Here is a 27,450-nt window from a genome sequence, read left to right as displayed (position 1 = left end):
GGCAGAGCTGGCCTGGGAAACCTAAAGCAGCACTGACACCTTCAGGAAGGGGAGACGAAGCTCAACACCAGCCTCAGCTTGTCTTTTCCCTGCACTGTGCCCTGCAGGGCTCAGAGCCTACTTGGGAGGTTCCTGCTTGAGCTGGCTCCTCCGATCCAGCTTGCTCATGACCTGCGTGATGTCCACAGTGGTGGCAGCTTCTTTGGCTTTGGCCTCTTCCTCTTGCTGCCTCAGGATGACGGGGCTGGGGCTGGAGCGGAGCTGACGGCGGCCAAAAGGGAAATTGGAGCTGGGCAGAAAGAGAGAGAAGCGGGGTGTTACCGAGAGGTGGAAGGGCACCGAAACCACACCGACACTAACTGAGCAAGGAACAGTGTCCCTGAAACCCCTGCACCTCTGGTTGGCCTCAGGGACACAGAGTCACCAGTTAGAAAAAACACACTGGTTAAATCCCTGAGGCTGTGCACGGGGAGCGGGGCACCTGTCACAGCACCGCTGGTACCTGACCAGGCAGAAGAAAGGCTCTTCACACATGAAACAGAGATGAATCTCAGCATTTTGGCTGACTTTGCTCTCAAAGACTTTTGGTCTCTTAATGTCTCTCCCAGAGAGAAGCCAACGAGCACTCCAGGAGCTCATTACAGGAGGGCAGGCTCAGATACCGAGACAGAAATGCTGCTGGGCGCTGTCACGCACCCAACAACAGGGAAGTGCAAGTGCAGACTAGGTGGTTTAAACAGGGCTCAGTGACTCAGTGTCACACGCCAGCTGCAGAACTCCTAAAAGAGTAAAGGCGGTCTTGTTTCTGCTCCTAGTGGGGACACCGAGGCCAGGAGATGTCCAGTACACCGCTCTTTTGCTGTAAGCATTCAAAAGTAACTCACAGTCCTTGTGAACCCAAACAACGGCCATGGGGTGATTTTCTTCTCAGTAAGATCAAGATAAGGAGCAGTGTGGGTGGTTCTGGCATCCCCGATACCCCAAAAACACCTGCTATCTGCTTCAGCAGATGCATTACCAAGCAGTGCAAACAAATGTTAAACCTTGTCCGGACAGGGTGGCAGCCCTGCAGTGCCCTCAGCGTGCTGTCTCAGCACTGTGTGCGCAGGACAGGCCCTGACAGACATGACGGTGGTCACTGGGGGTCAACCAACATCTGCCAGCACCCTTGTGATGCGTGGCTCAGGGAAAAACTAACCAAGCCCCAAGCAGGAGGGTTTTGTTGTTTTTTTTTGTTTTTTTTTTTTTCCACTGGCTTGAAACGGGCTCTGGATGAAGCGCTAGTGTGAAAGTCCACGATTCCTCTTTTTGCTTGTGAGGCTGGCGAGGGGAAGAGGAACAAAAAGCAGCACACCACCCAGCCTGGCTCTGACACTGCACATTCTGCTTCAAGAAGCAACTGCAGTTCAAACACTCCAAATTTGCCATGCAGCTCTTAGCTTGGTTTGAAAAAAGCCATTTCAAGCCTGCCCCTTCTACCTTGTGCCCTCACAGGTACGGTGCCATTCGTTTCCATTTTGGCTGCCCTTCACCTTCACTTCTCAGGGTGTGAGCAGCTTTGTCCAGGCAGAGCTGAGCAGAATCCACCGAGGACCCTGCAGTGGCTCCGTGTCTCCTCCAGCAGCCAGTGCCTCGCGGCTGGGAGGTTTCCCATGCCCGGTACGCAGTGCTCTCTCCTTCCAGGAAAGGAGCTGTGATTAATTCAACAATCACAGCCTCTCTAAACAGACCCAACACACAAGGCAGCTGAGCAATCGGCAAGTATATTCCGGCTGCACGTGAGCCGTTTCCAAAGGGCTCACAAATAAAAGAGCATAATCAGTCTCAAAGCAAGGCATCTTCTAGTGAAAAAAAAAATATTTCATTAAGCAAACAGCTAAATCATAGTAATTTTGCTGCAGCTCAGGCTGTTTCTACCCTTGCTACAACAAGAAAAGCAAACCCCACAATTACATCCAGTTTCACTTGCCTTTTTTTGACAGTCTCTTGAGGCACAACAGCCTTGGCCAGCATTTCCTTGTATATTGGAGACTTTAAATAGCGGCCATAGGAGTCCTACTAGGAGAAAAAAGGGAAACTGGTTGTTACGGGCTGCAAACACCAAACACCACCAGATACAGCTGCTCGGGAAGATGGGAATTGGAAAATCTCACCCAGCAGCCTAAGAAACTTAGCATCTCTCAGGAAAACGTAGTTACTGAAACCAATACCCTTTCATCTTGCAAAATTCCCAAGATTTTTCTTTTTCCAGTAGAGTTTCCCAGGTAAGATTCAAACCAAGAGGTCTTAATCCAGGCCAGAGCTACCCCACAGCCATTGCAGGGGGAAGTACTTATGTTTTGGAAGCCAAACCTTTCAGCAGCTGGCTAAAATCAATACAGCTCTTTTGCTTTCATTGTCAATCTACATTAGCTGCTGACCTGGCCAACGATGCTCCTTCCTGCTACGTGCATTTTGTATCACTAATAAGGAGGAGCTGTAGGCTATCGGTGGTCATCATGCCCTAGTGAAAGCCCCGACATTATTACCTCCTGCCCCTGTCAGCCCTCAGCCTGCTGCACCAGGCAGACCTCAGAAAGGGGCATCCATCAACACAACCACAGAAAAATGCTTTAAAAAAATAAAAGCAGTAAAACTTATTTTCAAGAGATTAATCAGGTCTGGCTATGCTCTAGGTACACAACTCATGCGGCTGGATCACAGGTGCTCCTGCCTTTTCCATCCACTGCTATGAAACAGTTGGACACAAGCATCCCCCCACAGGGACACCTGATGTTGCATACAGTGTGGTACCAGCCAAATAAGGGAAAATAAAAGAAAATGTAGCTGACACTGTACTAAACGCTGATACTAGGAACGTATAAAACTTCCAGGTGCTGAATTAACACTGAGTTAGCCTCACACCGGTTCTGGAGGTAAAAAGACACCAGCATTTCAAGTTTTCAGCCAGGGAGTTAAACGATTTGCTCAAGCCTTGAAGGAGCTGGTGACCAAGCTGATGTCAGAAAACAGGACTTGGAGCAGACACCCAACCTCGGCCACCGTGGGGGCAAGCTGCCTCGGAGGGAGGAAGCAGCAGCACAATACAAAGGCCTGAGCCAGTGCTTGCCTAAGTCAGCACATTGGAGGGATTTTTCCAACAGAGGCCACTTGAAAGCGACAGCTGATAACACTCAAAGGCACGGAAAGGCCCAGAGACCTGGAATCCCCCTCAGGCTTTGGAAACAAACACCAAACCTTTTTCATCAGCATGTAAATGTGGGTCTGAGCAGCATCCAGCACATAGCGATGAGGGTGCTTGAGGCCTTTGACAGTGATGCCCATTGTGGTGCCGTCAATGTTAATCCAGCGCCTTGCTCCTGGAGCCAGGAAGAGCCTGCAAGGAGGAGGATCAACAGGGCCATTAACAAGTGAATTCCCAGAGATTCCTCTGCCTCCGGATGAAAGGAAAAGTCCCTTCAACTTCCCACTACAATTTGCTGTCTTAATCTTGGGCAATCGATCTCCTCCTCAGCAGAGTGAGCTGTGTGACCTACAGTTGCTTCCTCAATGTAAAACTAATTTTACCTCACTGGAATCAAAAGGGTCTCTCCACTCGCCTTGTGGCAGCCCCAAGATATTTGCTATTCCAAACCTGTATTTAAAATGCACGCTAAGACCTCTCCTTGATGAGATTTAAATGTCATACTGGAGAACAGAGGGGAAAAGTAGCTCGATAACAAAACAATATTTATGCTTTCATCTTCACGAGCTCCTTTCCTACACGGGGACATAGCACAGCCATACTTAATGACAGCTTACAGAGGAAAGCCTCGGGAATAAATTGTTTGGAGAATGTGAACACATGGAAGGAGCATATGGGACTCATGCAGAAAGTTTAAGAAATGTAAAATTTCCACACTCACTTGTAAATTTCTTCTGCTTTTTCTTTGACCTTGGATTGGTCTCCGTACTTGAGATCCTCACAGGCTTCCCAGAAACTCAGATTCTCTCCTGCATAACAAGGACTCAGTCAGCAGACAGCGAGAGCAAGGAATCTGCATTGCCATTTATTAACTCCTAAACTGAATTTGTTTGATTCAGTACAAGTTGGCCCCAGCTCAGAGTCTTACAGCCACCTGTAAATCTCCTTGAGCCTGCAGGAGGAAACCACCTTCCACTGCCTTCTGCTCAGTGACAAACCTGCAGGAGGATTTGAATTCAGCCAGTTCCAGCTTGCCTGGGACCAGTCCCCTTGCCCAAGGCTGCTCTGCGCTGTATTTTGGGTCCTGTGCCACTAGGTGGTATTGCACGCACTGGCAGCACAGCCACTGCCTCCAAAATCACTTCTACTCGCTCCACTTTGTGACTTTACCATTATGTAGGACCAAAGCATCTATTGGAGTCTAAAGGAAAGGGGCAGCGAGCAGACCCACCGCTGAACTCCTTCTTCAGGAAGAGCTGGAAGTTCTGCCGACCTTTGGGGTCCCGGATCAGCTCGCTGAAGTTGAAGGCCCAGCGCTCCACACGCATTCTGGTGGGGACTTCCACCCTGCAAAGGATGAAGGCAAACAGCACCGACAGTTTCATGGGGCCCATCTAAATGGCAGATTAATTAAAACCGAACCGTGCTTTGCTGGGGTGTCAGGAGACTTCTCGGCATTTTCTGTTTTGCAGAATGCCGTAACGAGCTCCTCGAGTCAGCCCACTAAGCAAGCAGTAATTAAGCAACTTGGTACACAGTGGGATGAGGATTTATCTTGGGTTTATTCTGCTCTCACAATGCCGGCCCAGCTTTGATGGAGGTTTGACTCAGTCCCGTTCTGGAGGAGGGACTGGTTGGTGCTCAAAGCTTTGCTTCGCATAAAGGCACTCTGTGAAGGTACCTTTGGGGCTGTCTAACGGGATATCAGCACTGTAACAGGATTGCTGCTCTCACGTTAGAACCAGCTACATGCTGTATGCTTCAAACCCGGAGATGCCTCTGTGTAATTAGCAGATGCTGTCCGAATGGAACACCAAGGGAGACTGCAGAGAAGGGGTGGACCACCAGCAGGTGTCTCCAACCCAAACTCTCTATAAGAAAGCAACTTCAGGTGTGTGTGGAGACCAAATAGCTGAACTCTGAATTGCTACACCACTGGCAGCAGCTGAAGTAGTAAGGTTAGCATTAAATCCAGTGCTATACCTGAGCATAACTGGTCATGTTCCACACTGCTGTGCTAGTGAAACTGGACTGCACTTATCCTAGGGGAGGATTAGACCCACTCAGCAGCTTTTAAGTGCATGCTCCCAACAGTTCAGACATTTCTATAACATTAAAGGAGGCCCCACTTCAAGAAGATAATGCTGCAAGTTCAGCACAAAGTATTCCCAGGAGACACTTTCTGTAGCTGTGTCAGAAAGGGAATGCTTCCCTGCTCACAACCAGAGACCGGATATCACGATGAGATCAATGCTTCCCCTTTCTGATCTCTATCAGCATAAAGGTCAGCGTAAACCACAGGCTGGCAAACGAATATAAATACATACAGCTTGGCGTTGAGATCCCAGAACTCAGGGTCGTCTGTAACCCAGGGGTTGCTGGGGAGACATCCCGACAGGATAGGGTCGTTGGAGAGGAACTGCTCGGAGTACTTCACAAGCCTGCAGGCAAATCCAGCAAAACAAAAATCTTAATTTGCAAGCAGAGTTGCTGCCAGCCCCGTTACAACCACCAAGTGGCTGCACAGATTTTGGGTATCTGCAGAGGCGCAGCCTTACCACGGGGGTCTGCAACGTGACCCCTGCCTTACTGCAAAAATTGATTCATTAGTGCTGTTCATCTTTTCCCCTTGCCTGGCAGTAATCTCCCGAGTGTCTTTCAAAGCAGGGATTTTGTCAGCTCAAGTGCTGGGAAATCCCAGACTCTCCTCCCTCCTTTTTGCCTCCTCACTTCAAGAAGTGGGACTGAGCCCCCAGACGAGTGCTGGTTCCTTCTCCAGCCAGCAGCTCAACCTGAGAAACATCTGCCCGTGCTGTTTCGTGCCACACACTACAAGGAGGGAAGTGCCAGAGAAGAGGAAAGCAAGCACGGCGTTTGCTCGGGCTGGGTTCTCTGCAGCCTCCTGGCAGGGTGTGGGAGAGCCCAGCGAGCTCTGGGAGAGGTGAGGTGGTGCTGGGGGCTTCCCCGTGCCACTGCTCACCTACCACACAGCCCACTCCTCTGCAAATGAGTCTGAGGGCTCAGCACAAAGCAAAAATCTCCCTACCCTAGCAGGAACCAGACAAACATTTCTCCTACCTTCTAGGCTGGCGAGACTGGTAATTACAACCAATTTCACTAATGTCCTGGAATTTTAGCTTTCTCCTCCCTTTTTCATTCTTGAAAAAAAAATAAATTCCTCTGTTTTCTCTGTTTCAAACTCCTTCCAGGCCAAGCTGCTTTTATGTGCTCAGAGCTGGGAGCGCACTGTCCAAGGGCCCGTAGCTAACAGGCACCTTGGCACGGATCCCTCGGTTCTACAATGCGACTGCACAAAGCACACCGCAGGTTTGGCACAGGAGTGCTTGATCCTATCTTCTCATCCGAAATGCCAAGGCATTCAGCACCTGCATAATTCCATCCGATCCATGTATTCTAATCAAGCTGCAAATCTAAACCTGTCAACTCGGGTAACATTGCTCCGTCCTTTGAATGATGAGTGCTTTGCAGCTCCTCCTAAATCAATGCAATGCTCTGATGCATGCACATTATCTACTCTCTGATCTTATCCTCATCAATAATAATTTGATTTGGAGCAAATCCCATAGCTCAAGGTGGGGATCCAACTTTTCTAAGGAGTTTTTGATCCAGACACTGGGTATTATCCATCATAAGACAAAGAGTACTGTGTAAAAAATGTTTGTGCCAAACAGTTAAGCACTGCAAAATTCCTAAAGGCAGACAGGTGCCCCCAGCTCCAGCTCACAGGTTGGAAAATTGAGGCAAGGAGCATTTCATGCAACCAGGCAGTCAGTGACAGGTGAAGAAACAGAGCTGCTGGTGCCTTGCAAGCTGTGGTTCTCAGGAGATGGCACAGCTTCCTGGGCTCTTCCTCCTATTTCGTTCATCCGTAACTATCTTCTGTCTAACAGGCCTGAGCATTGTGTTTATCTCAGGTTTTATAGGAAGCACTGGATGGCAAGGACTATGTGAAACAGCCTGGGGATGTGGACTGCACCTCCAGGGAGCTGCCCAGCACACACGATTCCAGGTAAGAAACACCCGTGGCAAATGCAGCAGCAGCTAACACTGGGACTGGGAGCTTTGCACTTAATTGGCTTCATCAAAAATCTGATCAGGAAACACTCCCACTGAGAAGAGGACTTGCTAATTAATTGCTTGGACTTTTCCTGGGGAGGAAAGTGTGTTCCTTCGTAATGCAGACTAATCAGAGACTCCCCCAGCCCTGCTGCCTTCTGAGGGCGATACCTTTTGAGCAGGAACACTCCCTGGGGCTGAATCCTGAGGCCAGGAGGGTCGATCTGTCTCCCTGCCTACTCATCCCACACAGAAGAGGCACAGGACATAGGGCTGCACCCCAGCAGGCCACCCTCCAGAGCTGCTTTTCCAGCCTGCAGAGCCAATTTCAAAGGGGAGCTCAGCCCCCCCTGCCTCGTGCCTTCGGGCGCAGACAGGCAGGACGCAGACAGCACTGAGCGTGGCCACCGGCTCGATTCCCCCGGTGAGTCACTGGCTGCCAGAGCAGAGCTGAATCATCTCGCTAGAGATGAGCGCCGGAGCCTAATTAAGGTGTGGACAGAAAGAAATCAGGACTTACCCTCCAAGGGAGACGGAAGATTTCACTCTGGACTTCATGATGGCCAGCTGATAGTACATGATCTGAGAGGGATGAGAAACAGCCGTGGTTAGGAGCAGGGAGATGTGAAGACGAGGCCAGCTCCATCTGAACCTGAGTGCTGGGAGGAGGGCATCCTCCCAGTAACCCGCTGGATGCCCACGGAATCACAGAATCCCTCAGCTGTCACAGTGAAGGGGCTATTTTCACCGAGCTTATTGCAAATATCACCAGAGCATTTTGCAATGTGCAAGTAATTAAAACCACTCTCCATGCTATATAAAAATTGGGTAATAGCTACCATTCTGGGCACCTAGAAACGCTCTGGATGATTTAGCATGTAATTATCATTGATCCTTGGCTGTCTCTACGCTGGCGCCGCTGGATGTAGCTCCCATGATTTCCCCACCACTAATTTTGATCGATTGGATTTCAGCCCCGGTATCAGCCCTTGCTGAGCCTTCCCATCGCTGGGAGAGCTGCTGGCTGCCTGTAGTGGGAGAAAACGTCCTGAAAACATATTGACTGGAAGCTTCATAGCTCAGAGACTCTGACAGCCAAACCCAGGCATCTTTAAAAAGAGTTTATCCCCTGCAAAGGGGGCTTTGGTCCCCCACACAATACTGAAATAAGCAATACATACAGGCTGAACGTGTAGAAATAAGGGACTGGTTAGTTACCTCTCTCCTATAAACATCCATTGTTTTTTTCTGTAACATAAAGAAACAAAAACCATTAAATTGGGGTGGGTGCTTGCACTCACCTTTTTTTGAAACACGAAAACACTATCGCGGGGCTGCTGTTGTGCAGTGCTCTCCAATTAATTCTCATTACAATTAAAATCAAACACAGCAGCTCAGCTAATCAGGGTATCATCAAAGCTAAGAGCATCCACACACCGTAAATCGTGCCATTAGCTCTATTTACTATTTAGTGTTGCTTCTTCCATCACAGCCTGCCTGTGTGCCTTCAATTAAGGGGGTATTCTAATGTAGCTAAAATAGATTCGTTTACGAGACACAGATTAGATCATTCAATATTCGCTAAAGGAGACAGGAACCAACACATTGCAAAATACAAACACCACAATTAAAAGCCTCAGATGCAGTATCTGCTGCGCAAGGGGTGCTTACGTCGGGGTTTGAGGAACGCAGACTGTGTTAGATGTCATCCACAAATGAGCAAGCAATTGAAGGCAAGAAATTAACTGCAGGGTGTTTATTCACCCAGCTTCCTTTGAAGCACAGTTACTTTGTGGGAAATAAACTTGAGGAAGGAGAGCGAAAGACAGGCTCAGTCGGTGATGCTCCCAGCAAGCCTTTAAAAGCTTCTGCAGCCTTTCAGTTCTGCATCTCCCATTTTAACCAACAAGAGCCCTGCAGCTCATCTGTGGCCCAGAATCACCCCAGCCAATTAACCCCGTGGCAGACACCAGGCTGCAGAGTGCCTGCTGGAAGCACAGCGTTTGTGAGCGGTGAGGAAGGAAACATCTGGCAGCAAATGCCAGAGGCAGCCTGCGTCTCCCACCTTCCCAGCAGGGAACCTGCACACGGAGCTGCCCCTTTTGGGGTTGACACATCAACGGGGTACAAAGCTCTTGGTCAACAACAGGATCGTTGGCCACAGGGCCGTACAGCCTCAGAACTGGAAGGCACAAGGACTACAGAGCAGCTTTTCACCCTTCTCGGCTTAGCTGCACCCCTGATGCCAGGAAAGCTCTTGTGCGGGCACCTCTTCTTCCCCCCCCATTTCTACAGCAGCATTATTGTTTCAGATACGCTGTAGAAATGGAAGTCAAAATAAAAAAAAAATATTAAAAAAAAATAATAAAAAAAAAACAACTCGCCACCTGCTTGCACAGAGAAACGAGCTGCAGTCACTGTCCTAGAAACGCCCTCTTTAGAGAACTTTCTGTTTCAGGTCACCTAATTCCTGCACAAGAGGAGCTCACTGTCTGCTTGGGGAACCTGAGACACAAGTGAGGCCCCATCAGATTTCCAAAGCGCCAGCTGACCTGTTCCGTTTGAGGAAACTTAAGAGTGGCTGGGGCATTTACTTTAGGAAAACCAAGAGGTTAAAACCATTAGAGGATTTTAAAAGTCCCTTCATGTCGTCTTCTGCTTTGTGAAGTGGGTGCCTTGGGCAGGCGCGGTGCAGGGGTGAGGAGGTGGACGCTGGCTAACGGCTGGACGGCAGCTCACGAGGCTGTTAGGTTGGGTTTGTCTTCTACAGGGGTCTCAGAGTCACGCAGCACACCACACACACACGAGACAAATAGCTGTGGGGAAAGAGAAAGAGAACCCAGTGAGTTAAGCATTACACAGAGCCAGAAATAAATTAAACTACCAGCACTGAAGAGAAGTTATGTGTACATATGTAAAAAAAAAATCAAAGCTAATGAGACATCTGCATACAGGGAAAGATTTTTTGTAGGTGCATCCTACACTGAGGACCCCCTCCTGCTGCAGCAGGTAGGAGCTGGGGGCGATGGCATGAGAAGGGCTGAGCATGGCTCAGTTGTCACAAACACTGAACTGGAGAGGACTCAAACAGGAGCCCAGCACGGAGCACAGCATCCATCGCCCCACCGATGACTGCAGGCGCTGGCTGTGCTCAGCCCTCTCCAGTTCTGAAACCAATAGCAACTGGGAAGGATCTCAGCTGTCTCACGCCATGGCTGCACATCATTTCATTTTCCTTCCTCCCACAGTGCTCCCCACAGCAGCATTTCCAGCTTTGCTGCTGGTACAAGGACCCTGGCTATTCTCTGTGTCCTTTGAGCTCTGCCCCACCCCGGCCCCCAGCTGCTGACAGCAGCAAGGCCCCATAGCACCCATCCGCCCTCTGCCATTTAGAAGGAAATCACATTTGGAACAAAAGTGTAATTTCTCATAACGAGATTAATTTTGCAATGCGCTTAATGAGTGACTTAGCGCAATTACCGTGGATAAGCTCCCCAGCCCTGCAGGCTTCCAATCAAAATGGCAATTAGTGAAAGAGCTCCGGCTGACTCAGGCGAGGGCCACATGCTCATTAGAAGCACATCCTCCTCCCCGGGACCCAGAGCAGCCTTGGCACAGCCCGCTGCTGCCAGCTGAGCACTCCCCATGCACGCAGCTGCAAAGCGGAGCTGGGAGCCAGCCACCACCCAAGCCGAGGGCTGATCCACGTGGCTGGAGCCCCGAGCTCCTACAGGGAGCTGGGACATCCCCTGCTAGCTTCCAGCTGGATGACAGACCTCCTCTGCTCTCGGCGTGGGCCGTCCCGACCATGCTGTGGAGATGATGGTGATGGGTTTTGGCCCATCGGGCTGCTGCGCAGTGTTTGTAGGGGATGCAAACAGCTGGACAGCAGCTTTCACGTGTGCCCAGATGGAGCTCAGAGGGAATTTTAGACCTGGTCGAATCACCCTGCAGCCTGTCTGTTCCCCGAATGCTGGCAGTGCCCCCCACCCACACGTGCAGGTCAGTAAGCAGCAAAAATGAGCATGGGGATGCTGCGCAAAGCACCTGCGCCAAGCACGGGGCAGCACCAACAGCCTGCCCCCTGCACAGCTCGCTTTCCTCCAGTCAGAGCAAAAACCTGCAGGCACCGCCTGTCTCAATGAGCAGCAGCACTGGAGCATGCAGCCAGCTGCTTCTGCACACACAAACCCCCCTTTTTGGTGTGCAAACCTCCCTGCAGGCAGCCAGCAGGGAGCCCTGCACTCCAGAGGCGAATTCAGCACCTAGCACACACCCATCTGCACACACAGCCCTGCTGCACTCATGTTTCCCTGCCCAACAGCTGGAAATCAGCCTTTGAGCAGTCCAGATGTTGGGTTCCTTTCAAATAGCCGGTTTTCCCCCCGATCTTGTTTATTTGCTCCTGATCCCGTTGGTTCACCAGACGGATGCAGCGGAAGCCGCGTGTTTATGGGGCAGCCAAACTGACGGGGGCTGGGGAAATTCAAGGTCAGCAGCGACTACAGGGAGCTGCTGCAGCTGGTTTGCTGCATGCAACACGCCAGGGTGTTTCGTTCAGGAGTCCCTGAATCCAGCACGGTGATTTTGGCTAGGCTAGAGCATCATTTTAAAGGCCTTCTGCTCACAGAAGAAGGCAAAAGCCGCACCTGCAGGAGAGCCAGTGGGCTCTGGCAGTTGCCTGGTAACTCACTGAGCAGCGATGCTTCATCCTGAGCCCGAGACCTGGGTTAAAAAAGGCTAAAGCAGCCCTTAATTAGCTGATCAATGGACAACGATTGCTGCCTTGCTTCTCCTGTCCAGCTACAACTCCTAACTCATTCTCATAGCGTGCCCACGGGTCAGCGATGAAAGTCCCCTTGGAAGGAGTGCAACGTGTGGCTGAGCGCCTGTTTATCTATCAATTAGAGCGAGCAGCTCACCAAAGGGTCTGAAGCAAGCGAAAAAGAGATGTTCTTGCCACTAGCAGCTTCAAAGAAGCCATCCTGATGTCAGGAATTAATTATCACTGGGAGTCTTTTCTTTCTCGGCTGTCAAGATAAAGGTAAATTAATTGGCCAGTGAAGTCAAGCTATTTCTAGTGGGCTCGGAGTCAAAAATACAACAAATGGGTGCTGGATTCACGCACTCGTTTTCTGCTCCCGTTGTTTCACCTATGTCAGAGCAAGAGGCTGGGCCCACGGAAATCATCAGTAAAATTCCCTGCTGCCTTAGCGAGGGATGGGATACAAACAAATACAGCCCAGGTCCGAATTTACAGACAGATTCACCCCTTCTGCTCAACAGAGGCTGCTGAGCCACAGGTGTTTCTGTTTGTTATGCTTTCTGCAGCCTGCAGGGAAAAAGAAAAAAAAAAAAAGCTTCAAGTCCAGTGGTGAATATGTGTGAGCTTTTGGCTGTCCGCAGACTTTTGATTTTTTTTTGGTTTTGGATGCCTATGGGCTGTCAGGCTATTTGCTAAGCTAAAACCTCTTGTGTCAGCTGTAAAACTGTGGGTGAGAAGCTGGCTACTCCTCTTCCATTTCTCTCTTTCCCCCCTCCTGCTCTCTCTCTCTCTCTCTCTCTGTTTCTCTTTCCCTCTCTCTCTCAAAAAAAAGGGCTCTCTGCAGCTGCTACTTACAGCAAGAAAAAAAATAAAATACACCCCAAACCTACATTTTGCTCATTTTCAGTCTCTATGGTAACAGAACACAGTTGGCCAAAGCAATTATCCTGCCTCTGGCTGTTGAGATGTTTAAAGGCTGTTACAAAAATGAGAAGTTGTGGGAATGCAGCGAGTGTGATCGCAGTCCCATTTGCATTTAATTGCTGAGACACGCTCTGGCTTCACTTTCAGATGAACACCATTAAGTGCACAAACACAGGATCGCTTTAAAGGGCTGAGGAAGGAGCAGGAGATCAGCTCCAGCTCCTCCTCGAGCTGCGTTCACCTCATTGTGGACTCCAAACCAGTCCCACCCAGTTGCAGCCTCCACAGTCTCAGTTCATTAATTGTGTTTCTTGATGGTTCAGCCTCACAATGTGAATTCTCACACAACTATTGTGTCTCCCACCCACCACCCCAACTTTTTGCCACACATTTACCCCCACGGAGGGATTCTGCCATTTTATTTTAAACTCCAATCTTTCCTCTGGTCCTTTACACTCCTCAAGCCCACGCTGAGTTCATTCAGCACTAACAACAAGGCAGCAATCAGCATCTGCGGGTAGAGGATTCCTTAATTCAGCCTCACCAGCAGAGAAAACACTTCCTCTAGCTACACACACACTGACGGCTGTGTCATGGAAGCTGATAAAGCCAGAAGAAGCTGCCAAAGCCTATTTTGGGGGCCCCACACCCTGGACAATGAGACAGCTTCAACTTCTGGCACATTTGGCTGTCGTGGCCGGGCTGACTTGCACAGCCCGCGTTCCCCCCAAAAACACCATCCTGGGGATGTTGTCTGGGTCCTCCCAAACGAATCCAACAGTGAACAAACGTTGCCTCACCTGGTTTACCTTATTTTCATTGGGATCGGTCGCGCGGTCTAATCCATACTCCAGGACGTCGAGCATGCCGGGCTGTTAGGAGCAGGAAACAAGCAGAGCTTTGTCACTGATTTAAAGTCAGGGGGACACACGAATGCACAGGGAGGTTCCCAAGCCCTGAGGGCTGCCACTTGTCACTCTCCACTCTCACCTTCAAAGCCTCTGACCCGAGAGCACGGAGCACAGCCCCAGAGCAGGCTGCGAGCAGCACAGGTTTGCCTGGCACTGCTGAGCACGCGTGCCCCAGGGGAGCTCTGCCCCGTCTCTGGGAACTCTCCCCTTGAGCACGGATGCTGCAGCCAAATCTCCTTCCCTTGCCCCTGGGAGAGCAATCATGGGGAAGGTGGTGTGAATTCTGGGCTCATTTTGCATCCCAGACTGGTTGTGGCTGGGAAGGCTGGTGGAGCTGTGGATTGCTCCCGTTTGGACACACAACCTCTCCCCACACCTCTTTTCCATGGTTGGCACTGAGTCAGTCAATTCTTCAGCCCCGTGGCCCCCTTTTGCTCTGCTCTCTACATTTCATAGAGGGTCCAGGCTGCAATGGGGTGCACACCCTGGGGCTGTGACCATGGCTGTTCCCCTAGCAGGCAGGAGCTTGTCCCAGGGGCTCTAAGGAGGGCACTGCTGAGATACAAAGCCACACACCTCCATCCTCTACTTACAGGAGTCCTGTTCACAAGCCAGTAGGCTCTCTCCTGGCAATCCAGGGCGTACCTGTCCGCCTTCTTCCGCTCCTTCCCTGCCCTGCAAAGCCAAGAACGGGAAATCAGGAATGTTCCTCCCCTAAAAACATCAAGATGACAAAGGTGGCACATCCTCAGCCCCCCCACCATGGGTCCCAGCCTGGCTGCACCATGCTCTGCATCAGGCTCCTGACCACAGCCTCGCACAGCTAATTCTGGCCTACGCCGCCCGCCGTTCACATGGTTGCGCATGACTGCCGCTCCTCCCTGCTTCTAGCTTTTGAGAAATCGTCTTCTTCCCGAGCTCAGCTGGAAGCAGACACATCCCCTTTTGATCAGGCAGCCAGCCCTGCGGTCGGGTTTCACCCTGAAACCCCCGCTGCCTGCAGCCAGCCCCGCTGCTTCGTGTCCACCCACCCCCGCTGGCACCGTGCGGTACCTGAGCAGCGCTGTGCAGAGATGCTGCCCACACCCAGCCTGGCACCCCTCGGTAAAAGGCACATTTCTCAGAGAAATTATTTGGAAAGCAGTGCCAAGCTGCGTTCCCAGGCACTGAAAAACTCAATCTCTACTATTATTAAGCAGAAGAGGAACTAGCGTGGTTTGGGGCTGAACCAACTCATTTTTTCCCAGACGAGTTCTGGGCACATTTCAGTGCTGAGCATGGGCAAAGGAGCATCCCCGATGGGGTGTTTGCATGGGGCCACCCTGCTGTGGCCGAATGCGGTGGCTGTGGGCTGCTCTGCACCACTTGGCACCACCGAACAGCCTCAGCCACGCTGAATCCACTAGTTCAGGCACTGTGTCAGCATCCACCTCCAGAATGGCATTTGGTATCTCTGAGCCCAAGTTTGACCTCAATTTACAAGGGCAACAGCGCCGTGCTTAATGAGACAGTTATCTGATGAGCTGCACGCTGACGGCTTGGCTCCCATCCCAGCGAAGGCAGAAACGGCTGCAGAACGGCAGGGGCAGCGCATGGCACGCTGCAAGGTAAGAAATGCTAAAAGGAAGCCACAGAACGAGGCGAGATCTTATCTCCAAAGAAGCGATCCCATCTCATTTCCACCAACTTTCCTGGGAATCTGACGGATTCAGCTCCCCACATCAAGTTGTTCTGGCACGCTGCCTAAGCATGTATTTCAGAGTTTTCTCCAGAAGTCTCTGCTGGGAACACTTCTTGAGTCAGGCCTGAAGTTCTGCCGTGAGACGTGTACAAACAGTAACTGAAACAGCCCAGTAATAGCTGGTGGCCAGACCTGCAAATGCTCACGGACAACCTTGGCTTTGAGCTAAAGGCAGCTGTACCTCACGGGGTTGCATGCTGCAGCAGCTTCTGCAGGGAGTCGCATCAGGTGCAACATCTCAGCCTCCCCTTTCACACTTGTACATGTGCAAAAACCACTTGTGAAGAGCCATGTGCTTATGTCAGCTGGAAGGGCTCCCACCCCTGTGCTCTCGCTCTGACAAACCACACCGATTCCTGGTCCCTGGTGGACAATATGCCAGGCAGGGAGAGAAATGCAGGTGCAGCAGGTGAGGGTGAGACTTCACAAGGGGGTGTCCAGTCATATGAAAACAGCTGAAATCCTGCACTTGTGATGTGTGTAGTGAGCAAAGTTTCCACGTTCAATGGAGAACCCCTCAGCCCGATATGAACAGCAGCTTTATTTCACCATCCTGAGGAGCACTCGCAAGTTATTTTAAAACTGCAGTTTATGCTTTAAGCTGTAATTTAACTGTGTACCGAGACAGGAAAGCTCTGCCTCCTCATACCCTCCCCAGTGATGCAAATAACAGAACGCGAGTCAACTCACTTATACTGCTCTTTGGCTTGCATAATAACAAAATCCCACTTGTAGTTTATTTTTTTATTGAGCATGTTGTAATGTTCCTGGAATAAAAATGAAAAAGCAGTTAGTGTGAAAATTCTGGATAAGGTGCTCCCAGACTGGGGTTTTCTTCACTCTCCATAGCTCCACCAGGCCAGGCTGGCAACTGAGCCAAAAAATCTGGATTGCTCTGAATGTAATTATATGAATTGCAACAATTTGAAATGCCCTAGCAAGGAGAGCAATTACTCCTGCTAAAATTGTCACTGAATTAAGAGTATTTTTCTGCATTAGCCAAATATTTCAATTCCACAGCTTTGGTTTTTGACACAAATGGAGTAACACCTCATTGAAAAGAGATGATTTTTGCCATGCCCCTTTCACAGCAATGGAGGGCTACAAATTATACAGCAACTTAGGGGGTTGCAGTGGAATGAGTACAGCGTCTCCTTACCTTCTCATATTCTTCTAAAATCCCCTTCCTCTTAATGTTCTTCTTTGCTAGGTAAATTGCTGCGGATGGAGAAGCACACAAGCGGTCAGCTATACTTACACCAACAAATTCAAGAATAATTAATAAATTGCCCCCGTGGAAAACACAGGGACCTTGGTCTGTTATAATTCCCTCCTGGGCATGAGCTCCACGCTCACAAAAGCCCACTGAAGGAAAAATGAACCTGCTGCTTTGCTTTGTCACCAGCACTTCGCAAGGCAATGTGTTGGTGGGGAGCAACCACGGTGGCGTGTGCCTTCCACCAGCAGCTCCTCCTCCTCTGGGAGCTCAGGCAGGGCTTCAGGGGTCAAACTATACTGGGACAAATCTTTAAGATGTTGAGGTTTCTTAGAGTTCATCCTCCAAGTTTTCCAGTTACAGGCCAATGTTTTCTTCCGAGTTCTATTTAAAGCATTCCAACGTAAAATGTGCTTTTTTTCCAGAAGTTCTACAGCACAACATAGATAAAACCACAGAGGACAATCTTGGCATAAACAAACTCATCCATGAACTGCACAACCCGGAGGAGCAAATCAGGCTGATCAGCCCTAGTTTCATCACCAGCCCAATACTAAAAGGCATCATCATGGCAGCAAAAGATTGAGAGGGAAGAGCTGTCAAGAGATATTGGCAGGCACTGTGCATGATGTACAGAAAGAACCATCTCTGGATGCAGGGCTCGATCCGAACCTTCAGGAAGACAGCCTTGGGCTCATATCCAGAAATACACTTAAGGATTTAGGGAAATCTGACCTTGTGTTTAAAGTCTTCTGTACCCAGCAGAGCATTTTAGGTGCATTCCAGTCTGATGGAACTTGTTGGAATGTAAGAGGAGTTTAAGCACGTCACATCACCAAGGGCACAGCAAGGTGTGCACATCCGGAGCGTTCACAAAACAATATGAAAGAAAACCTAAGGGCTGGTCACAGGACTGCAAGCACAAACACTTGGACTGGTTATATCCCTCCTAGACACACACAACGCTATCACGTACCGTAGTCTGTGTCATCAGCAGGCCAGCTCTGCGTGGGCCAGAAATACGGCGTCTGCAGAAAAAAACAAGCCTTTTGCTAGTGCACAACAGCCTTGAACTCATGCCAAGCAGCACACAGCACTGCCCACACTAGAGGGAGAAGAAACCTTTCCTCTGCCCCGCTGAGAACCTGAGCTCCTTAGCGGTGTCAGCACATGCGGCAGTGCAGGACGGCTGCAGGAGAAGAATCGGGGTCATCAGGCTGCCAATGCCAACCCCACTTCTGCCCTGCAGCCACTTAACGTGGCCAATCTTACACTGCTGCCTGGGCATTTGGACCGAGATGTTGGAGCCTGATCTGTCAGCATGAGGGAAACGGACTTCTCATTCAATGTACCCCTAATTTCCCATCATAGTGGAAGCTCTCCAGCCGTGAACCTCGATAATACCCCACCTTTACTGTGGGTTTTGTGCATTCACTATTCAGCCTCCCCACATCATGCTACAATCACTCACGGATTCCACTTGCTACATTAAAGCTGGAAGGAAGCATACATTTGCAGGAAAGGACAGCTATTTTAAAGCTGAGCAGGAACACTAATTTAGTTAAAGGAAGTATCACAGTTTGCCTGTAAACCGTGCTCTGATACCCAGCACTGACATCAGGCTGGGGAAACTGGCCTGAGGCTGCTCTGTGGATCCCTTTTTCCTTCCTCCCATACCCTGAGTGATTCGCACGGCTACAGCGCAGGGCCTCGTGGCTCCAGCTCCTGGGGAACTGCCCTCGGAGCCCGTTTCCAAACCTCATGCTGAGCTCCCTCGCTTTACACAAGGTGTAACTCACCTGGAACCTGTACAGACTCCCATCTGTCTTCAGGGTGAGATTCTTTGGCTCCTGAAGAGGGTAGATGTACCCATATTTGACGAACAGGTCCCCCAGGTGTAGTGCCTCTGAAAACAGAGAAGGCAGATGTTTAATTGCACGGAAACACTGAGCTGGAATTTGGAAGTGAGCTGCTACTCAGGAGAGAAGAATTCATCTAGGAGGTTTTGTCTATGCAGATCTTAAAGTTTTACAGCTCAAATTTGCACATCACTTTTTACATTTTCTACCCACCTTCATCAGTGATCTGCAGACGCTGGAGAATCCACTGCAGTATGTCGTTACCTGTAAAGCAGAGAACACATCAGGCACTTGAAAGCAGGAGTGTGCAATCTGCAGGCCAAAAGGAGACCTCTCCACTCCTCACCTAACGCCGTCCCTGGAGCCCAGGGACTGCACAGACCCCTTCTTGCAAACATCACGGCCGGTATCTCCCTGGCCATGCTGTCATTATGGTGTTCTCCTGACTGTGTAGGTGTCAGTCTTTGTCTGGGAGCAGGAGCACGAGGCAGGCAGCGAACTCAGGAGGACACACTCACGTGTACAGAAGCACACACGGCCTGAGCAACGCTTAAACCCCAACCACTGGGTGGCTTGGGTGGTGCAACCGCTTACACTCACGGGAAAAGGGAAGTGCCCCTTGTTTTGCAAATCTTGTCTTGAAAGATTCCCTGCAGAGCATCTCCGGGTTCACAGAGCATGGTCCTGTCCTGATTGTAATAACAGCCCGGTGACCGGTCCCCTCCAGCCCTCTAAGGGAGACAAGTTTCAGAGCAGAAGGGTACCTGGGTCTGAGATCCAAGCTGCAGCAGTAACAGGCCACGTGAAACCCAAACATCTTTTCTGCATTCACAAACTCTCCATCTCCCCCTGGTTTTGGTCAGTTCTACCCCGGTCAGCACGAACATCCACTGGTTTTAGTTTTCTGTTCTGGGAGGCAAATTGCATTAACTTCCTTCCACGTAAACAGGACCAGAGGAAAACGCACTCAACTCCTGATCAGTTATTGGCCTTTTCCTCCAAAAGTCTCCCAGGATTGCAGATCGAAACGCTGACCTTTCTTGACATTGCAGTGATGACTTAGCTTTCTAATAGGGGCTTAGAGCTCTTATCCTACCGCCTGCTTCCTGAAATAGATGAAATTAAAGGATTATCTCATCACTCATTTCTAGACAGCTCGCTCTGTAAGCTTTTTCTCCCAAAGGCACGCATTGAACACGAACGTTTCTTTGTCTCCTCGGCTGTAAGCCATTTTACTGATGCTGAATCCACCTAGTTAGCTGCCTGCACGCAAAGACCTGAGCTCTCCTCTGTGCATCTGCGTCCACTGATTGAATCACCCTCCTGTCTTCACCATCCCTTTATTAAAAACGAATTAGTCTCTTAGGCAACACCCAGAAGCCAATCCGTACACATGCAACTCTTGCAACACCAAAACCATCACAGCTCAGAGAGTGATGACTGTGGTGCAAGGAGACTGCAACTCCCTTGCCTAGCAGAATTGGAGTAAAATGCATGACTTGTGCGAGAGGTAACGTGCAGCAGGTCTGGCTAAGGAAGCAGAACAAAGCCCACGGCACGCAAAGACAACGAGCAGCAACGGGCATCTTCCCTCCACACCAGCCAGCCACGGCCTTTTGGGAAGTGGTGTTTCACACCGGCCAGACATCAGGAGAAGTACTTGTTCCCTCTGCACTTGGTGTGGCTGGCACGTCATCTGCACGACAGGAGGAACTTTTCTGCCCTAACCATGCAGTAAGGACTAGGGGAGGCAAGAACACGTCTTTTGCAGATGCAGAGCACCCCAACAAGGTCTGCTGTGTGACAGCTGTGTGAGCCAGGCTCTCGATATGCTACAACACATGGAGGATGCTCGTGAGAATGAGCTTCACCCAACTTCTCCTTACCCTTTCACTGACTCTGACTGGATCCATGGGCAACTGCCTTAAACATCTGTGCCTCTGCTTCTGCATTTAGGGGAAAAAAAAAACAGGGCAAACAAAATGCAGAGCCTACAGGGCTTCACAAACATGCTCGGGATGAATTCAGCTATTTGGCTGAGCTCTCTCCTGATTTGCCCACAGCAAGCTCTTTGGTTTCAGGGGGATTTTGTGTTCTGAATTTCAAAGTTCTGCAGAAAAAAAATAAAAAAAAAATCAGGAGGAAACACTGGTTCAGTATGTGTGAATATTTATAGGGGAAGGTCCCCCACAAGAGCTTTTGTGGAGGCTTGGAGAACAGGGAGCGGAGGTACTGGTGGTGCATTGCTGCTGCCCTGTGAAAGGAGCTAGCAGGCACAAAGGAGACTGTGCTAAGAGCTGCCTGTACCGCTAGACGTGACACCTCACAACCCAGCTACACGTCTTGTTTCTTCTCCAGCCCGCTCGAAGGAAGGAAAGCTGTCACTTAGAGGCAAAGGAGTGGGCTGAATATTTTGTTCTTTTCCTGCATGATGAAGAAAAATGATTATTATCAGAAAATGTTAAAGGGGAGACTAATTGCTTGTTGCTCATTTCTGAAGCATGATACCTCATTTTGATTCCACTCTGCCTCTTTTAATCGGATTTTAATATTTATCCTTATTTGTGACCCAGCATCGCCAGCAATACTCCAGGTCTGGAGCTGCAGCACCTGTTCACCTCTGCTCTAAGAGAAACTCACGTGAGATAGGTGAAAGTGCGTGATTAGAAATCTGTGTCTCTTATTCAAAGAGCTAGGAATGAAACAAGACACAAGGGAAAGATAAAGGGAGATCTCAAGGGCCATACAGCAAATATTCATTGGGAACATGGGCTCCAACATGCCCCCATGAAGCAATAACGCAGGGGTGGCCAAGGAGCCTGCACACACAGTTTTTCTGTGATGAAGTTTTTGGCCTGGACCCCAGAGAATCTCTTACCTGCCACGGCATGGGGGATGTTGGTGATCATCACCCTCTGCGTCTGCGTCTTGATGCCCGTGTCTGGGTTCTGCATCTCCATCATCAGCGCCTCGATCTGCAACACATAATGGGATGGGTTACAGGAGGGGGCTCAGCACCACTGCAGCTCCCAGCAGCATCCCAGGAATGGGTGCAACACCTCAACACCTCCCCTTTCCAGGAGGGTTCCTACTCCTCCTACAAAAGCCGATGTCAGCTTTTGTGCTGACTCAGTGTCACTGCCTCCTACAGACAGCACATGCACAGGCAGGGTTTGCAGACGAGGGACAGGAACTAACCGCGCCATGAGAGATAAATGTTAAAAAAAAAAAAAAAAACAACTTATTTTTTGTTTGTTTTCTTTTTTAAGCAGGCCTAACACCGCAACATTTTTCTTTTATTGACAGAAATCTCTGCTACCCATCAAAGTTCTTCTCTGGTTCAGTGGGCTCCTGGCTGGGGCAATAAGGGAAAAAAAAAAAAAAAGGAAGGAAATAAAATCTGGAAAGCTGCTTTTGTTGCAAAAATACCCCAGCTCTGCACACTTGTAGGTATTGCACCATGTACTGAGAAAACAAGCAATATTTTGGCCGTCACCCAGCCAGCAAAGGTTCTGCTTCTGGTCTGCAGAGAACAACCAAGAAGAGCACCGGGAAAAACCCCGCGCTTTGCTGTGGGGCTGAGCAAGAAGCGAGAGCCCCGGGGAGACGAGAAGGGCCCAACCTGAGGAAGCACAGCTGGGGATTTTCAAAGGCATTTTCCTTCTCTTACATTTGACGTCCTGACAGCAAAACCCTAACGGAGCACGAGCCTCCTGCTCAGGTGAGGGGTCTGCAGAAGATGCTCTTCCTTTTGCCTTCTGCTGCCGGAGATATTCAATCAAAATTGCCCCACCAGGACCGATTCGGTCTCTCCACACTTCCATTCAGAGGCAGTAGCTCTTTAGCTAGGATCAGTGGATTTAATGAACGGGACTTGATGACACCCCGGCACAATGAGGGGCATTGTTTCCACAGGCACCACAGTGACTTTGGTCCCCGGGCTTGCCAAGTTCAGCGAGGATTTAAGCTGTAGTGACAGGACGCAATCTGGGCTTGACAGTAAAAATGTATTTTCAACTGTTTTTAAAGCCAGTGTCAAATTATTACTGTAACAGAGAGAGCTGCTAACATCTCACACAAGTACTTCGATATAAATCCTCCCATAAAATACTTCAAAATAGCAAAACCAGACCCAAACCAATGCAATGTGATGATTTTTTAAAGACATTTTAACTGACCCACTGAGCTGAACCCATTTCAGTGACAGCACCATCTTGGCCAGATGCAGCATGGACAAAGTCGTCACCTCCTTGGTTACCTTCTGAGATCTAAGACTTGTGGGTTCAGCTTCAGCCCTGAGGATGAGGAACGGGACTTTTCTCGTGCAAGAGAGCTGGAAGACCCTAATTTACTCTCTGAGCTGAAAGTCCTCCCTCTCTCCAGCCCACATGGCTCTGCAATCACTTGGGTCCCAATTTCAGCCTCAGCAAGTCCCAGACCAGGCGTGGAGAGGCGCCCACGTGGCCACACAATATGGGTTGAAGCAGGACGGCCCCACAGGCAGGGCACTGATTTAGGAACCTCATATTGAGTTCAAATCCCCAAGATCCCCCTAAGCAAATGCAGGGGATCTCGGGGAATTCCCTTAGCCTCTCTGTAACCCTCTGCTCTGCAAGGCAGCATCTCCTCACCCCGCAGGGACACCGGGAGGTAAATTCAGGCTGCCCGTTGCCACCAAATTGCTGCACACCGGGCAAACCCCAGCTCAGCCTGCCTCTTCCCCTTCTCCCAGGGGAACTCCAGCTCGTTCCAGGTTGCTGGAGACGAGGAGCCCGCCAGCAGGAGGCCCGGTTAAAACCCAGCGAGGGTATTTCCCTGCTTTGCTAAGGGCTGTCACCCATTTTGTCACGCTTTGGGCCGGGGAAGCAGCGCCTGGTTTGAGCTCTGCAGGGCGAGAAGCCACATCCTGCCCTCGGTCGATGGGTGGGGGACGTGCAGAGAGGTAAATACGAGAGGAGCCGGGCTCTGGAGCAAGCTCGCCTCGAGCACCGAGCTGCCACAAGGCTCGAACCCCGCCGAGGAGTCCCGCCGGGCCAGCCGGAGCATCGGCACGGGGGCGGCGTCACCCCAAAAACCGCAGCGAAGACAACAGGAAAACTGCCTCCCGACCGCTCGGCGGGGTTGTGATGTGCAGAGCGAAGCTCTCCAAGCCGGCAGCAGTAAGAAAAAGCATTTTGGGAGCCCCCACGATGGAGAGGGGCCTCCCTGCGAGGTGCTCACCGGCGGCTGATGTGCTTCGGATGGAAAGATGAGGAGTTTTCCAGCAGCTCCGGTGCTGGAATTAAACACCTGCAGCCTCCGCCGTGACCGTGTGCCCAGCTCTGGTCCCCCCCAGTGCCTCGCACCACTTGTAAAAAAACCCCAAACACCTCCCTGCCCCGCTCCCCAGGTAGCAGCACACACTCCCATCGTTACTCCAGCCTCGCAAGGCTAACTCCATTATTTTTTTTTTCTGTTTACGACAGTCCTGCTTTGCATATTCAGTGATGATCAGGAAAAATATAAAAGAAAATAAAAGGAGTCCCTTGTTACCCAGCTAAAACTTCCTGCTTTTCCTTAGCCAAAGGTGAGTGCTGGAGGCCTGTTCCCACCCCACACACACACACGCTGAGGCTGTAACTGGGGAAAGGAGGGCTGTAAATGGGAAAGGAGGGCTGTAAATGGGAAAGGAGGGCTGTAAATGGGAAAGGAGGGCTGTGGCTGCCTCTGCCCTTCCTCATCAGGCCGCCAACCCCACTACCAATTAAACCCACAAGAAAGCAAACCCAAAGCAAAGGGCAGCTGTGCGCCCGGCCTCACCAGGGCACGAGCTTCTCGTCCCTAGGAGACCATGGGGAATGAGGAAGGGGCTCGCCTGTGCCCACCTCATCCGTGGGGATGGGGCAGGACAGACGGGGCATCACACCACCCACAGGTTTCCTGGCAGCTCAGCTCCAGCAACGTACAGGGCCTCAGGTAAACGGGAGCCTCCTGAAGGGCTCCTTCCAGTGACACCCCAATTCCAGCACTAACACCCCGCTGGAAATGGCCAGGGGGATGAAGAGAAGCTGGAGAGCCTCTGTGGGATGAGGGTACCGGGATGAGAAGCCCCTGGCCCTGCTGCAGGCCCAGGAGGAGCTGCCCGGCCGCCAGGGACCAGAGCGAGGAGGAGGCAGAGGCAAATCCAGCAAACCCTACCCACCAGCTCTGAGTCACGATGCAGCTCCTGTGGCACAGCAAGGAAAAGCACACAGCCCACCAGCTGCCAGTGACCACAGCCCCAGGCAAAGTCCCATCGCAGCATCTGGCCTGAAATGTGTCTTTTGGGGGCTTTTTCCCTGTCCTGAGGGACTTCCTTGGCAGTTTAGGAAAAAAAAAAAAATGTAATAAATCAGCCTAAGCATCAGTCACGGGCATTTTGTGGGGAGCATCACAGAGCCCTGGGGGGCTCCTTGGTTCCCCTGGGGGTCAGACACGAAGAGCGAGGCCCGCAGAGCAGCCCCACAGCAGGTACACGGCGCTGCCCACCCCCAGAGCAACCCCCTTTTTATCTCCCCTGTCTGACCACGGGACTGCTCCGGCCACGAGCAGCCTGCTGGAGACACATCACAGCTGTAAGGGTACCACGGACCCATGGGCACCCAGCAACGCAGGAAACCCCTTGTGCTGCTGGCACGAACCACGGCTGCAGCATCCGTGCCAGCCGGTGGCGAAGCACGAGCACGGATTTAAGCAATTAACAAAGCTTCTCTCCAGGATTTTAGCTCCTCGAGGCTCTAAGCCCGCAGGGCGCTCGCTGGAGGCGTGCCAGGCACTTGGATCCCACCGGGGACAGTCACAAAAGGTCTGCGGGGTGGCAGGGCTGTGCCCCGGGGATGCAGCCATCAGCACAGGTACTGCAAGAGCTGAGGCTCGTCCACAGCTTCCCTGAGGTCTGGAAGAAAGAGAGGAGGAAGGGAAGCAGAGGAGAGAGCCGAAGCTGGCCCGCTGACCGTCCAGGAGCCCCCCTTCCTGAGCACCAGAGCAAGAACTCCTCGAATCCTCTGCTGCTCAGTGAGCTGCTGTGCTTGAACAGCTCTGCCCACCTGAGGAACTCCGAGCGCTTTGCGAGGATGGCTACACCCCCGTGGAGCAGCTGAAGCACGGCTGGGGGAGGTTTTCCCAAAGCACACAGCTTCTCCTCCGCGCTCCTGCGTAAAACCCCGCGGGGTGTTACTCAGTGCAGAGTTTGGCCCAGCGTGTTTCCTCCGGCAGGGCTCCCCAGCCGAATTTACCTCGAAAGACACAGCCCCGAAGAAAATCTCCTCCTTGCTTCCTCCAGGAAGAGGAGCACGGGGGGGCTCTTGTTGTGCCGGGCTCTCACCTGAGCGCTGAACAGCCTCAATTTTACCCCATTTTTCCCCCAGAACCTCCCTGGCTCCTCAGGTCGGGGGTGTTGCAGGAGAGCTGTGATTCAAGCAGCGGCTGTGGGCTGTGCTCGTCGCTGGGAATCCAGCTAATTCCACTCAACAAGATAAGCCACGGGCAGGAGAGGTGGGTGGCAGGGAAGCTAGCTTAACACTCTGCTTTCTGAAACCTCGGCAGAGAGCAGCTGGGCTAAAACCGGTTACACTTCTGAATGAATGCTGCAGGAAAAAAAAAAAAAACACACCGAACGCTTTACAAGATTACACATCGCATCCAAACGCGTGGGCATGCGTCTTCCCACTCCTTCAACTGTTTCTGGTCACAAATAGGCTCGTTTCTGGAAAAGGAAAAAGTGGAAAGAGGCAGGGAGCGAGCAGCTGGCCAGGACGTGTGCCCTGGAAGCAGGCAGCGGCTGGGAGCGCTGGGAACGCACCGCAGGCCGTAACACGGAGCAGAAGTGGGCGGCCGGGCACCGTGTGCGATGGGATTTCCCCTAGGGAATGACACGGTTTTTGGGGAAACACATAAGAGAGGGAGAAAAACTGGCACAATAATTCACCTGAAGCAATTCTAAATAAATAAATCAAAATTGCAGATTTCTTTTCCCCCGTGACTTCTGACCAGCTCGCCCCCAGTCCCTTAACCCCAACCCGGGCGGGTGCCAGCAGGGCTCCAGGTGGCTCCGCAACAGGTCCCGGCCCCGGGGATGGGGACAGGACCCCAAAAAGGCTCCGGGGAGCCGCAGATGCCCAGGGATGCTCAGGGTGAACACAGGGACCCCTGCCTGGAGCATCCGAGAGCACTGCCTCGAGCATGGCATGGCATAGGACGGCATGGCACGGCACGATATAGCATGGCATGTCACGATATAGCATGGCATGTCACGACACGGCATCGCATGTCACGACATGGCTTAATACGAGCCCGGCGTAACCCCCAGCGCTGCCAGGCGGGCTGTGAGCTCACCTTTTTCAGGAAGGCCATCCGAGGCCGGTAGCGCTGCCCCTGGTCCAGCCGTGTGACCGTCATTGCGGAGCGGAGCGGGGCCGAGCCGAGCCGAGCCGTGCCCGCCGGGCAGCACCTGCCCCCCGCCGCCCCCCGCCACCGCCGCCTCCCGGTCCCCTCCGGGGGCGGAGCCTCCGCCGCGCGTCGTAGCCAATCAGCGCCCGCCGCGCCCTGGATTCATTTGCATAGAGGCGAGGGGCGGTGCGGCTGCCGCCTCGGGGCGCTAGTGGGGAGAGGGAGGGGGCGTGGCCTCAACGGGGTGGGCGTGGTCTGAAAGGGTGTGGGCGTGGTCTGGGCGCGGGTGGGCGTGGCCTGGGCAGGGTCGGATTCTGCTCTGGGGTCTGGGTGCTGGGCGCTGGGGGCTGCCCCTGGGGGGCTTTGG

General features: G+C 51.6%; 1 protein-coding gene across 1 annotated transcript; it reads right to left on the bottom strand.

The window, feature by feature from the left end:
• Positions 1 to 27,147, bottom strand: RGS9 (regulator of G protein signaling 9). The gene is made up of 17 exons (XM_084298298.1): positions 27,030 to 27,147; positions 21,556 to 21,652; positions 18,891 to 18,941; positions 18,618 to 18,724; positions 17,795 to 17,846; positions 16,762 to 16,820; positions 16,293 to 16,369; positions 14,455 to 14,536; positions 13,751 to 13,822; positions 8,480 to 8,509; positions 7,782 to 7,843; positions 5,512 to 5,625; positions 4,416 to 4,531; positions 3,906 to 3,993; positions 3,238 to 3,376; positions 1,970 to 2,055; positions 1 to 289 (listed from the first exon to the last, which is right to left on the bottom strand). Exons 1-17 carry the CDS (start codon positions 27,090 to 27,092, stop codon positions 118 to 120), a joined length of 1,467 nt encoding a protein of 488 aa, XP_084154424.1. The 5' UTR covers positions 27,093 to 27,147; the 3' UTR covers positions 1 to 117.
• Between the last annotated feature and the right edge of the window lie 303 nt (positions 27,148 to 27,450).

Source organism: Netta rufina, assembly GCF_964035555.1.
Source record: "Netta rufina genome assembly, chromosome: 19".
NCBI classification, from domain to species: Eukaryota; Metazoa; Chordata; class Aves; order Anseriformes; family Anatidae; genus Netta; species Netta rufina.
The sequence above is the reverse complement of the archived record's forward strand: the minus strand, read 5'-3'. Positions and strand labels throughout refer to the sequence as shown.